The sequence below is a fragment of the Nannospalax galili genome, unplaced genomic scaffold (assembly GCF_000622305.1).
Source record: "Nannospalax galili isolate Female #2095 unplaced genomic scaffold, S.galili_v1.0 scaffold511, whole genome shotgun sequence".
Classification (NCBI taxonomy): domain Eukaryota; kingdom Metazoa; phylum Chordata; class Mammalia; order Rodentia; family Spalacidae; genus Nannospalax; species Nannospalax galili.
In genome coordinates this window covers 1,392,275-1,405,639 of record NW_008331831.1, presented here as the reverse complement: position 1 = coordinate 1,405,639, position 13,365 = coordinate 1,392,275, and the positions used below count along the sequence as shown (strand labels likewise).

General features: G+C 44.3%; 1 protein-coding gene across 5 annotated transcripts in view; it reads right to left on the bottom strand.

The window, feature by feature from the left end:
- The window catches only part of Enosf1 (enolase superfamily member 1), a 35,437-nt gene extending 24,290 nt beyond the window's left edge, over positions 1-11,147 (bottom strand). Inside the window, exons 1-2 of one of the 5 annotated variants that reach the window (XM_029560556.1) lie at positions 10,954-11,139; positions 3,927-4,035 (exon numbers count right to left, since the gene is read on the bottom strand). In XM_029560556.1, coding sequence (XP_029416416.1) covers positions 3,927-4,035; positions 10,954-11,037 — 193 coding nt within the window. In that variant the 5' untranslated portion in view covers positions 11,038-11,139. Of the gene's footprint in view, positions 1-3,926; positions 4,036-10,953 lie in introns of those variants that run through there. The other 4 variants (XM_008826951.2, XM_017796568.2, XM_008826952.2 and 1 more) reach the window with 4 other exon arrangements.
- Between the last annotated feature and the right edge of the window lie 2,218 nt (positions 11,148-13,365).

Here is a 13,365-nt window from a genome sequence, read left to right as displayed (position 1 = left end):
TATAGATGTATCTATCTATCTCTGGACCAAACCAAACCAACCAACCAACAACCTTTGATAAATTTGTTTAGTGTTGCACTGATTCCACAGGTCATTTAAGAGGACAATTGTAGTACAGTTTTACTGTCAATCAGATCCTACTTGGAGACATTTTGAAAGTAACACAACATGTTCTTAGGGTGCGCCTGGCCTCTAAGTGACACAGCTTTCTACTGACTGTACACTTGCTGATGGCATTTAGGGCTGAACCAGCCATTCTGGATTCTCTAGGGCTTTTGTTAATGGAATACACAATCACTCCAGTTCAGATATTCGTGTCATAAAACTGCAAGAAGACAGAATCCTCCTCATTCCTTGCCTTTTGATGTTCTTGGATTGAAACAAAAATCTGGAATAAGTCAGTGACTCACAGTGAGGTATATTATTATCTACCTCAAGCCTTGACCTCATGGCTTTGACTGTTGCTATAAATCACTGGGTATAGCAGCTGTGGTCTGCATGACAATAGCAAATGCCTTAACAAAAGCTAAGGATGATCTCATCTTCTATGACTCTGAGAGAGGAACAAGCCACAGTGATAAATTCATCTATACCCTGTGGATTTTCCTTGCTTGACATGAGGGGGCTGCAAGAAGTTAACTAACATTTGCTGTATTCACTAGAAATCTGGGTTGTGGTGTTCTGACTCCAGCTTGTGGAAATTCATCTGGCAAAAATTGGCCTTAAAGGCAGCTTCTTGCTGACCAAACCTAGAGGTTTTCTCTTGTGAGATGAGTTAAGGAGGAAAAAAAAAAAAAAAAAAAACAAGAATAAGAAGATTTGATCTATTTTATACATTAAAGTATAACCCGCTCTCCCTTTTTCTTGGTCACATACACATAAGCACATTCTTCAGAGTAATGAGGAAAACACTTGTTTTTTTTCTCATTTTGGGGGCATGGGGGGACCTAAAATAATGATTAAGTAGGCTGATAAAGGCATAAGGAGAATTAGAATGAGCTAATGACATTTTTCATCTTTAGTGCCAGTACTGAGTAACAATGATACTGCACTGAGTCACATGAAATATGTGGGAAGGTCAAAGTTAAAATGGATTCTGTCAGGCTGTGGTCTGGAAATGGCAGAAGCTGACATTAGCACAAAAGAACATGTATTAAAGTCACAAGAAGATGGGAGTTGATTTACCCCTGACCCAAGACCTCCATTATGATGGTTGGTGGGGGTTTGGAGAGATGGTTCAGTGGTTAAGAGCACTGGCTGCTCTTGTAGAGGACCCAGGTTCGGTTCCCAGCACCCATATGGTGGCTAACAACTGTTTGCTACTCCAGTTTCATGGGATCTGACACCCTCTTCTACTGATTTCTGTGGGCATTGCATGATATGGGTGTACTTACGTAGATGCAGGCAATATACTCATACACATAAAAAATTAAAAAAAAGAAAAAAGAGTTGGTGGGAGGTGATGCCATCTTGGCACAACCTGAGAACAGTATCTCATTTTAGTGTCCAGGGTCCCTCCACTGCGCATCTAAGGCAGTGAAGTTCAAACAGTTGGCTGCTAACGGAGTGGTTTCTGTGGCCTTCCCCAGGTCTCATAAGTTCACTGTGTGGGTTATGAAACACGCTAGGGTTGTGCTGTATGGTGTATGGAATGGACAAGGACAGCAACTTCGTAAAGTGCTCAACCTATAGGCAAGTAAAATGAAAGTTGCAGAGGTTGAAACAGCTCACCAATCTACCTCAGCCAACAGTCACTAATTTGGGGGGAACTTTTATAGGTGATGTTTGATTCCAGGGAGGAGGTGGAAAATGAGGAGGTGGTACTGCACCCTTTTTTGCTCTCCTCTTCTGCCTGGCAGACCAGTTCTATTACTCTTAGGGTTCACTCTGCTCTAAACCCTCCCCAAGTCTCTGGGTGAGGGAAAGAACCCATTCTCTGTGCGACTTAGGCACACTTTTTAATAAACAGTAATTCTCACAGTGTACTATGAGCTTTCCTTTTATGTCTCTCACCAATAAGTTCATGCATTCTTCTTATATAGGACTTTGTTTACTTAGTCTTTCTCCCTCCTTCAAAATACATATATTTGGAGATGGAGAGATGACTGAATGGTTAAGAGCACCGACTGCTCTTGCAGAGGACCTGGGTCCAGTTCCTAACACATATATAGCAGCTAACAACCATCTACAACTCCAGTTCCAGGGGCTCTGACACCCTCTTCTGGCCTCCATGGGTACCGCATGCATGTGGCACACTTACATACATACATGTAGGCAAAACATTCATACACATAAAAAATTTGAAATATATTTACTTTGTGTGTGTTGTGTGTGTATACATGCACAATCACAACTGCGATGGCCCACTTGTGGAAGTCAGAGGACATCCTGCAGAAAGAGCTTCTCTCCTTCCACTATGTGGGTTCTAGGAGTTGAACTCAAGTCATGAGGTTGGCAGCAGGCACCTTTACCATGGTGCTGAGACAGCCAGCTCTTTCTCTTTTTAGAATTACTTCTCCACTGCCCTGCAGAGTGCAGGGCAATAGCAGCTCCTCAGGCAAGTCTGCAGGATGAAGTCACTTGCAAGATGACTGACATGTGTGACATGCAGAGTGGCTTGGGAAGAAGTGCAATGGAGCCATCTTGGTGGTACCCACTGAAAGATTGAGAAAGGTTCCCTTATCATTTACCTATACACACACACCTCTTTTTATCTGCTTAACATTAGAATCTTCCAGCAAGGTCAGGCTTTTACTCTACAGCTAGGAAGAGGACTGACAGTATACATACCCATGAGAGAAGTACATATTGCCACCATAGGCAGGGAGCCTGTTTTTTCCTCATTCTTTAACCTATCGTAATTTGGCTTTAGGTCCTCATGATTCAGTGAAATTTGGCAAAGGTTGCCTTTTGGACTTCTTGAATTCTGTACTATGTGTGTATACATTATACAGACAAAAAAAAGATGCATTTATATGTTCTGAAGAGGGGCTGAGGAGGTGGTAGCTCAGCTGGTAAAGCACAATTACCTGAGTTCAATCCCTGGAACACATGTAAAAATAGCCAGGTATAGTAGAGTGTGCCAGTAATTACAGTGCTAGGGAGGAAGAGCAGGCACTGGGCCTTGCTGACCAGCCTGCGTAGCCTACTTGGTGAAGTCTAGGCCAGTGAGAAACAGCCTACTCAAAAAACAAGGTGGATGGCACCTGAGGAACAACACCTGAGGCTGAGCTCTGGCTTCCACATGCATCCTCACACATGTAGAAGCACCCCCCGCCACACACACACAGTCACTCAGTGCTCTAGATAGAGAATGCTTTGGGAAGTCAGGTTCTGCCATTGTTGAGCACTAACCTGGGCTTCAGTTTCCTTACTTCTAAAACATGAGAGGGCTCAACATCACCACGGAGATCTTCTCCAGCTCTGAGAAAGGTTACATTACATCCTGTTTCCAGTTTAGGAAAATGAGGGGGAGACTTGCACATGGATCAATGTGAACCACTACAGAATTTTCTTTGGAAACCAATATGAAATATCTTGTGAACTGAGAAGACTCACAGAGCACATCACAGTAAGTAAGCCTTGCTGCGTGTGCCACATCTGCTCTCCTTCTTACCCTTGGTCACTTGTCTACTTTGGGTCCTCAAAGCTCTACAATGGTTGTGAGTTGAAAAGCAATGAGTAATGTTCTGGTAGTTATAATCTGACATGGAGAAATGGATCTAGATTCAAGGACTGTTCCAGCAGGTTAGAGATGACTGTAAGAAGAGAGGCCAAATGCTGCCACTTTTCAATTTCTCCCAGTAAAGTAAGAAACCGCAAAACATTGATTTTACTCCCTTTGAGTGGTATGGGTACAGAGAATAATAAAGTCAGAATCTAAGTGAAAATGAAGCATTCTGGAAACTCAAGAATCTTCAACTCACCAACTTCGGTGCCCTTCCCCAGAGTAAAGGTAATGCCATAGCCCTTGAGCCCATCATCCACATCCGTCTCTATAACAACGTAGGCAGCTGAGTAGTCAGGGTCTGTGTGCTGTAGGAAAGGGGTTCCCACCCCCAAATGCAAACATGAGAAATCCCAAAGCAAACAGAAGAATGAGACATAAAACCAGAAATGCAATAAGGGCTATGCAAGAGCTCTAACCTGATGAATACTTGATGTTACCAAGAGAGAGTGCAGGAGCTTTGAATGAACCAAAGGGAAGTTATCCTAAGGATGCACACTAGTGTAAAAATTCATTGTTTAGTTTTGGGGAATGGATGGAGATGGAACCCAGGGTTTATACGTGCTTAGCACATGCTCTCCCACTAAGCAGAATCCATGGCTCCAAATGCATACATTTTTAATACTAGTTTGCCATGATGTCAAAATTTGGTGTTCAGATCACTTTTAAACCCAGGATTTTTGTTGTTGTTGTTTTTTGGTCTTGAGACAGGTTCTCCCAGCTGGCCTGGAACTCTCTATGTAGATCAGGCTGGCCTCAAACTTATAAGAGTCTCCTGCCTCTGCCTCCCAAGTGCCTGGGATGAAAGGTATGCGCCACCATGCCCGGCTAACCCAGGAGTTTTTGATCACAGCTGTCTGAAAAGATTTAAATTCACAAGCAATTTCAAATTGAATGAATCAAAGTTTTTGGAAAACTCATATATAAGATCTCCATTGCAGCAATTTATACAGGGTGACAATACAACAATTCAAGGTCAGAGATAAATGTGGGAGTATGGTGGCTCATGCCTTTAAGTCCAGCACTTGGGAGGCAGAAGTAGGTGGATATCTGTAAGATCAGGGCCAGCCTGGTCTTCACAGCGAGCTCCAAGCCAGCTGGACCTACAAGGAGACCCTGTAGGGTCAAAAAGACCAAAAAGACCCCAACCTTCAAGACAAAATAGCCCATTTGTTCATTTTGTTCTGTATTATACTAATATTATACTATCATATAGTATTTTTTATTAATTTATTCTTTGACAAGTTTCACATATGTACATGCTACAGTCTGGTCACACTCGCCCCCTCTCATCCCCCTGCCATCCCCACCAACTCCTCACTCCTCCCACAAGGCCCCCTTTCACTATCATGACTTTTTGTTTTGTGACCCACTGAGTTTAACTAGGGCTGCCCATGAGTGGACATAGATGTAGAGTTATCTGTCAGAGCACAGGGAACTCACCAGTGGTTAAGACAGTAACTCCCCTTCCATAGCAGCCATCAGCTAGCTCCCTGGGAAGGGGCCAGGATCCATGAGCCCCTCCCTTATACATGACCAAATACTGAAGGGACAAGTCTTCAAACAATAATTTTCATAAACTATTATGATTCAACTATTATGAAACTCAATGTGGCTTATTGATATGGAAGCAGGAGAATTCTTAAAAAGTCTATCATGAGAAAATGTTCAGATAGTGAAAAGGCCAAAGTCTAGACCCAGGTGAGAACAGGTGAAGAGAGAAGGTTAAGTGCTGACATGTGGTCAATTATAAATAGCACAGGGAAGGAAAAATAAAGAGGAACTAGAACTTGGGGGAATTTTCTTGAAGGGGCAAAGAACTTAGGGAAGGACAAAAGGGCAGGTAAAAAAAAAAATCTAAGCGAGGGAGAGCAACACAAAGCCCAGAGGCTTTTTGTGTGTGTGACAGAGAAGTAAAAGGTCCACGGGAGCACTGGTTTGGAAGTGAATACAGATTTATAGGTGGTGTGGACACCTCAGATATTTACATCCCAATAAGCCAGGGAGAAGGTTTGAATATGCTAATAATGAATGTGGGCTGCAACACACATTGAAGAAGAGTTTTGCATAAGGCTGACAACTTATTACTGCCATCATTATTTGTGTTACATATTTGTTGTGCCAAACACATTGTAAAAGCTTTATATTATTCATTTGATCTTTACAATATTAGAAAGTAGGTGCGATTATTCTCGTCTTAGAGATGAGAAAAGTAAGTTTTAAGTGGTTTAATAACTTCAAGGTCATAGCATGAGTAAGTTATGGAGGCAGAATGTAAATTCTCATATTCAATGGGGGAGGAAGGAGGTAGGTAGGAGGTATGCATGACAGATGAAAGGCCTGAGATGGCATCAAAGCCCAGTGTAGGGAATTCAGGGTGACATGATGCTGAGCACTAGCTGTGTGTCAGAGACTGTGGGTTGCTGAGGGGGGACACAGATGGTTTGCTCTGAAGGAGATTATAGTCAAGAAGACATGGTTACCAAAACTCTAACAATATCAGGCAAAGCATGGTAAGTCCTCGGAGAAGAGGAAAACTACAAGACAGAGGGCACTGTCAGATGAGTATACTCAGAGCAAGCTGCATGAAGTTGAACTCTTCAGAAAACATGTGGAGGATAGAAGCTTTCCAGCACTGGGGAAGGAACCTAATGGATCTGAGAGAGAGTATCTTAGGTAACTGCTATCATTTGTACATAGTTTGTCCCCACTAGAACTCATATTCAAGCTTGGTCCCCAATGTCATGGTGTTGAGAGGTGGTGGGACCTTTAAGGGACAATAGGTTACGTGTGTCCTCATGAATGGATTAATATCTTAGGTCTTTGTGGGAATGAATGACTTTTACAATATGGAAATACTCTAGACAAATAACTTTTACTTAATCTTGTAACCAAAAAGTTAATCTTATCTTAGTTTATCTTGTAAACAAGCCTACCAGGCCTTGAGCTCCTCTGGAATGTAAAGCATATAGCTTTAATTCTTCATGATCTATCCTGGCCCTTGACCCAATGCATGAATGTACGTGTAGATGTTTTACATATTCAAGAAAGCACTGCAAACATTGAAGAATATTCATTAGAAGATATGAAGATTATTCCATTTGTGTCAAAAATAGATGGGATTAAACTGATAGCATTCATTTGTGGCTATGTGTGTGTATGTGTGCTGGTCTATGTTTAGAGATCAGAAAGGACAAAATTCTTCTCTCATAAGGATCCGACTTTTAATTCCCCATTTCATGTTGGATATACTGTTTCGATAAAAGAGCTGGTCCTCATTAGAGAGCACAGTTCCAAGAGAATTCCAAAGAAACAACAGGTTCTTAGCAATTTGGGTCTATTCTTGGCTTAAAATGGATGCTAAGAGTCAGGTTGGTTTTACTCAGGCATAACTGTAATGTGGTATCATAGTAAATGCTGCAGGTCTTTTAAGACTGGATTAGTAGCCAGGTGTGGAGGTAAATGCCAGTAATTCCAACATTTGGGAGGCAGGAGGATCAGGAATTCAAGGTTATCCTCGCCTATAGAGCAAGTTTGAGGCCAGCTTGGGCTACAGGAGCCCCTGTCTCAAGAAAAGAACAAAACAAAACAAGACTGGATTAGTTTCATGAAAAGGGGCTGTCAGAAATCTGGATGGGCACCTCCCTTTGGTTTCTGTCATACACAGGCTCCGTATATGAGTCTGCTGCCCCTTTCTGCTTCACCATGACACAATGCAGCACTAGGCCCTACCAGAAGCTAGGCAGAGGCTGATACTGTGTTCTATGACCTCCAGACACGTAAACTAAAAAATCTGTTTTCTTTATAAATTACACAGCCTCAGACACTTTGTTACAGGAATACAAAATAGACTAAGACAGTAACAGTGGTGGTGAAGGCTGTAAGGAGGACAGATAAAAGGCAAACTGGCATGTTTTCAAGGGTTTGTACCCATTCTGGTTTGGAATCACCATTGAGTTCCTGAAGAAGAAATTCAGAGATGAAGCTAAGAGGGAGCTCCTAAGAATTAAAGACCCCGTGGTGGTTTCTGAATTATAGGATTACATTGCTTCCTCAAGCAACAGGAAAGGGAAGTCCTCTATTGAAGCCCTAGGAGGCTCTGGTCAAAGAATAAGATAAGCCAAACATAACTTGAAGTTTCTAAGTTTTTGCTCCTGACAGCAAGATCCCAGAGGATCAGGGGGAGTATGTTGTATACGGAGGGTGGGAGTGAGAAGTAAAAGACGATTAGTTCTGATTTAGAAGGTGTTTAACATGAAGGCAAAAAAAGTTAATTAGGAAGTGTCCAGATAGCAGCTGGATTGAGGTGAGGAAGCTGATCCAAAAATGGGATTAGGAAAACCTTGCTCATAAAGAAAGGCTTAGAAGTTGAGACCATGGAGTGGTGTCATAGTGGGAGCATGGGGTGAGATGAGAAAGCCTGGAAGAAGAAAGAAAGGGGTTAGCACAGAAGAGTCAGGAAGGCAGGGGTGAGAAGGAAGATAATCGCCAGGAGGAAGGAGCAGCAGACAGTGTGAAGTACCAGGGGGCACAGGAGACAGGAAGCCCAAATCACAATGGTACTCCCAGAGGAGGAAAACACTGGATTTCAGACTAGGGAGGAAGGAGATACAGAAGGCAAGAGCCAAAAAGCAGTAAGAGTGATCAAGGGCAGAAACTAAAGGAGCAAAGGAGGCAGAGATGAAGTGTCAAGTTCAGACTTCTAAAAGTGGGAAACTGTCCATGTGGGATGGAAAAAAAAAACCAAAACACTGGAAAAGGAGACTGAAGACAGGAAGATTGGGGAAACAAGAGGATAAAAAGGGTCTCTGGAGTGAAGAGGGGAGGGATGGAGGCATAGGAGACTAGATAAGTTTTGGAGCAGGGCATGGAAAACAAAGGATGAGATGGTTTGGAGACTGATGAACAGATGAGGCCAAGAATAGTTTTGTCTTTGGTCTATACAGCCGTACGGTGGCACATCTCTAACTGCTGAGGGCCAAAGGAGAGAGGACCAGGGAGCTTACAATGACAAAGAAAAGCAAAAGTATGGCTAGGTGGTGGCCAGGGGGCAGCTGGGCTCACAGCTGTGGAGTTCACTATATGCTTGGTGAAAACTGGAACAAACAAGCAACTAGCAAGTCCATATAGGTTTGAGAGCTCCAGGTTTCCAACAAAGCCACGAATCTTAACAGGAACCTTTGCTTTTACAGACTGAGGCCAGCTATAGGGCTCCTTCACGAAAGGTTCACTCTGCTGCTGAAAAGGAGCTGGGGTGGTGTCTGCTGAGGCAAACAAAGCCATCACCATGAACTGCAAAGTAGCACAATCTACCAAGAAGAGCATATGATATGCACCCTATCTCCTGAAGAGAAATGTCAAGTATTTATGAGCTTCCAATACAGATACCAGATAACCTCCCTTCACCCTGAGCTCATAGCCCACTCAGGCCCAGAAATACATTCCATTTCTTTCTTTTTTTTTTCTGTGTATGTGTGTATTGCCTGTATGTGCACCCTTGTCGTGCAATATGCCTGTGGTGGACAGAAGAGGCTGTCAGATCCCCTGGAACTAGAGTTATGGACAGCTGTTAGCTGCCATGTGGGTGCTTGGATTTGAACCCAGGTCTTCTGTAAGAACAACCAGTGTTCTTAACAGCTGAGCCATCTCTCTAGCCCCACATTCCATTTCTTAAACTCTCCTAGATAAACCAGGCCTATCTTAACACTTCACACATTCAAAGTCAGGTCTAAGTCAGAGTCCCCTCTGTTTTAGTTTCCTCATCTAAGCAGTAATTAACTATAGACCACTCCTGTTGGGGACCTTCTGTGTCAGGTTCTTTTCAGGCACCTACACACTAAGTAGATGAGAAAATCTAGGCTTGGAGAGATTATATAAAGTTTATCTTCAGCTGCTAAACCTCAGGGCAAATACAGTCACACTCAGTGAGGTGTGTTTGCATTTCACAAGTTGCAAAATTATCAACATTTACTTGGAAGTTCCCAAAGGATTGTGACTAGATTTTTAAAATTTATTTTATGTGTATGAGTGTTATGCCTGCATGTATGTAAGTGCACCCATATCATGCAGTGCCTGTGTAAGACAGAAGAGGGTATTGGATCCCCTGGAACTGGAGTTATGGATGGTTGTCAGACATCATGTAGGTGCTGGGAGTTGAACCCAAGTCTTCTGCCAGAGCAGCCAGTGTTCTTAACCACTGAGCCATCCCTCAAGCCCATGAACAGATTTTAAAAGTCATTTACCATAACATCAATATAAGGACACAGATTTTCAAAAGGTGGAAAAAGTTCATCTCAGAATAGAAGACATTCTTCTGTACGTAATACATTTATTTAGTTTTGAGAGGCCTGTTTTGAGTCAAAACATTTCAGGTTCTTAGAAAGTAAAACATTAACCTTGTGAGTTCCTGGGGACCACCCCCTGAGAACATCCCCCTCACTATGCATGGACGCAGCTGTTTGTCTAGTGTGGCAGAGCAGGAAAGGCCAGTGAGAGACTCCAAACTTCTCTATTTAGGTCACTGCATTAGACAGTTGGGAAAGGGTCCCTCTAATATCCTCAGCTAGCAAGAAAGTTCTTGGGCATTTATTTAGGTGGGAATCAGAATCTGGACCCTCCCTTTATTTCTTCTCCCAAGCCTGCACAGGCACGACTCTACGCTGACTGATCTCTAATCATGTGTAGGTGCAGTCTTTCCACGAGTGTCCTCTCAAGTGTCCCACAGTCATCAGACACTTGCTTTCCTAGCTCTACTGTGATGAGCCTGGAGTCCCAGAGTGGCTGAGGTCTTCTCCAGGACACTGAGTTGAGGTGTGGCAAAGGCCAGATCACCACCCCAAACTCCTGGTCTCCATTAATGTGAACCTCATGAAGACCCCCACACAGAAGTAACAAGAGCTTCGGTCTAGGGCTTCCTTGGCAGGGACCCAACCAAACCCTTTTGGAGAGAGAAGAGGGAGAAGAGAGAGGAGTGAAGGAAAGAGAAATAGGGAGAAAGGGAGGGAGGGAGGGAGAAGAGAGACAGAGGGGGAGGAAGGGAGAGGGAGGAAGAAGAGAGAAAGGGAGAGAGAGGGAGAAGAGACTGAAGGGGGAGAGGGGAAAGAGACTGAGAGGTCGAGGCTGCGCACTGGCCACTCGCGCTTCTCAGGAGGGGTCGGCCCTGCCCCGCGCCTGGACTTCGCAGCCGAGCCTGGCGCTCAGCTGCCCACGTGAGGCCGCGCGCTTACCATGGCGTCCGAGCCGTGGCCCCCAAGCGACGTGGGGAAGCGCACGTCGCGGACCGAGAGCCGGGAGATCCTGCCGTGCACCATGTTCCGGGTGCGGGGAGCGAGAGGCGAGCCCTCGGCGCCGGCCGGAAGGTCTGACGGAAAAGGACGCTCCACGCTCCGGTGCTAGGCCCCGACCTCCGGCAGGGCGGGGGCGCCGATTGGTCGGCTCCCGGGGGCGTAGCTGCGCACCTGGACTTGGACTCCAGCGAGCAGCGCCCCGCGGCGCCGCGGCACAATCCTCCATCCACTCTGCTCCAGGTTCCGGGTCGCGCGTACATTTTGAGGGAAGGGGTGCACTAACCGAGGAGGAACTGGCATGCGCATAAAAACAGTAGCTGTTTCCTAAAGATCCGGGGGATTTTTAGCTTCTATCATTTTACTACGGTTCTGGCTTTTTCATTCCATTTCCTTTTCTAAGCATCGCCACCTCCCGTTCCTAGTCATTTCTCATTCATGAATTGAATTTCTCATACTTCATCCGAGGCCCATAGTTAGTTAAATATGCTGCAGTGTTTTATAATAGATGGCTTAGCAATTAAAAAATATATGTACAGCGATTGCAGTGGAAATTTTGCTTAAAACTTCCACTTTGATGCAGCGATTTTTTTTTTTTTTCTGATAGAGCTGTGACAAATTATCAGACAGGTTCCCGACTGGAAACAGGCAGCACACCAAAATTAAGATATTTATAAAGGGGAGCTGGAGAGATGGCTCATCGATTAAGAACACTGAATGTTCTTGCAGAAGACCCGGGTTCGAATTCCAGCACCCACATGGCAGCTAGCAACTGGGGATCGGAGGATCCAACAGCCTCTTCGGTCCTCAGCGGGCATTGCACAACATGGGTGCACGTACTTACATGCAGGCAATACACGCATACACATAAAAATAAAAATATTTTTAGAAAAGATATTTACAAAGGGGTGGTCAGAACAGAGGAACCACAAAAACTAATGCAGTTAAGTGGTTAGCAGCAAACTGTCACCACCCTTAAGGCAGAAAAGATACAGAAAGGAAGCTGCTACCAGTCCCGGAAAGGAGATGCATGGGGAAGCCCGGGGGAGAGAAATCTTTGGCTGTGGGGACACAGCAGCCCCAAAATCATAGAAGAGGCCAAGGAGGGCTTGACTCTTCTGACTTTCTCTGCTCTTAGGCCAAAGCTCCTTGACTTGATACAACAGGAATCAGAGAGCAAGGGAACAGCCTCTATAAAGGCCAGCCTTCTGGCAGGAGGGCAGTCAGAGTCAGGGTGTGGAGGGCAAATGATGGCATGGGGTCACAGGCTTATTTTAAAGACATTTAATATTATCATGGATGACCTGTGTGTGGAGGCACGAATGCAGAGGGTGGAGTTTGTGGAGCCAGTTCTCACTTTCCACTCTTTGTGGGTTCCAGGAACTGAACTCAGGCCATCAGGCTTACATGGCCCCAGGCTGCTTATTTTAAACACAAATATTCCTTTCTCTATTGATGACATGTTAATCAAGATTACTCAGTTTATATAGCTTAAACCTTAAAATGTGGGTCATGCAAACTATGGCTCCTTATATTTACAAACAAGTATTCCAGTCACCACACATCAAAGCACTATTACATAAGCTTCTTTTGAAAACGGACAGAGGCTATCAGAGTTCCACACAGACATTGTCTGAATTGCCCAAGTCTAAGTGGCACATCTACAATGCAACCTCTACAACCTAAGGATCATGGAACATAGAACAAATGGTAAAGAGGACACTAATACATCTCTCAATTCTCGTCAACGAAGCTCCCTTATGCAACAGAGGACCAGGAACACAAAAGGTCACAAATGGCCAGTGTGGAGAATGAGTCTGCAGTGTGGGTCCTTGGACAGGACTTTTATATTAACTCCACCCACCCAGGGCTCAGGGACCACTGTGGAAGAGGGGGTGGAAAGATTAAGAGCCAGGGAAGTGGTGCATGGAAATAAGAGTCTTACATGCTCCTGGGACTTTGCTCATATGAATTTATAGCAATGGTGTCAGCATGCAAAAGACCTTTGCAAACACAAGCAGACAAAACCCCTGCACAGAACTGTGGAAATGGGCAGTAGGTCCCAATCTTAGTTGATTATTGGCAGTTGATTGCTGCTGGGTGAGGAAGAGCTGATCTTCTTAAAAGGAGGGACTCTATAGATAGGCTTGCCTAGACCCTAGTGGATGAACTTGCACTGAGGCACTTCTGGGGACACTAACTTGACACAATAGGTCTTAACACAAATGACAGAATGTGTGAATTCCAGTGGGGTGGGGTGCCTATGGGAGGGTGCCAATGGGGAAGGGGGTATAAAGACGATAAAGATGTTCTGTATGAAATACACAAAAAAATCAATTAAAAAAATTTACAAAA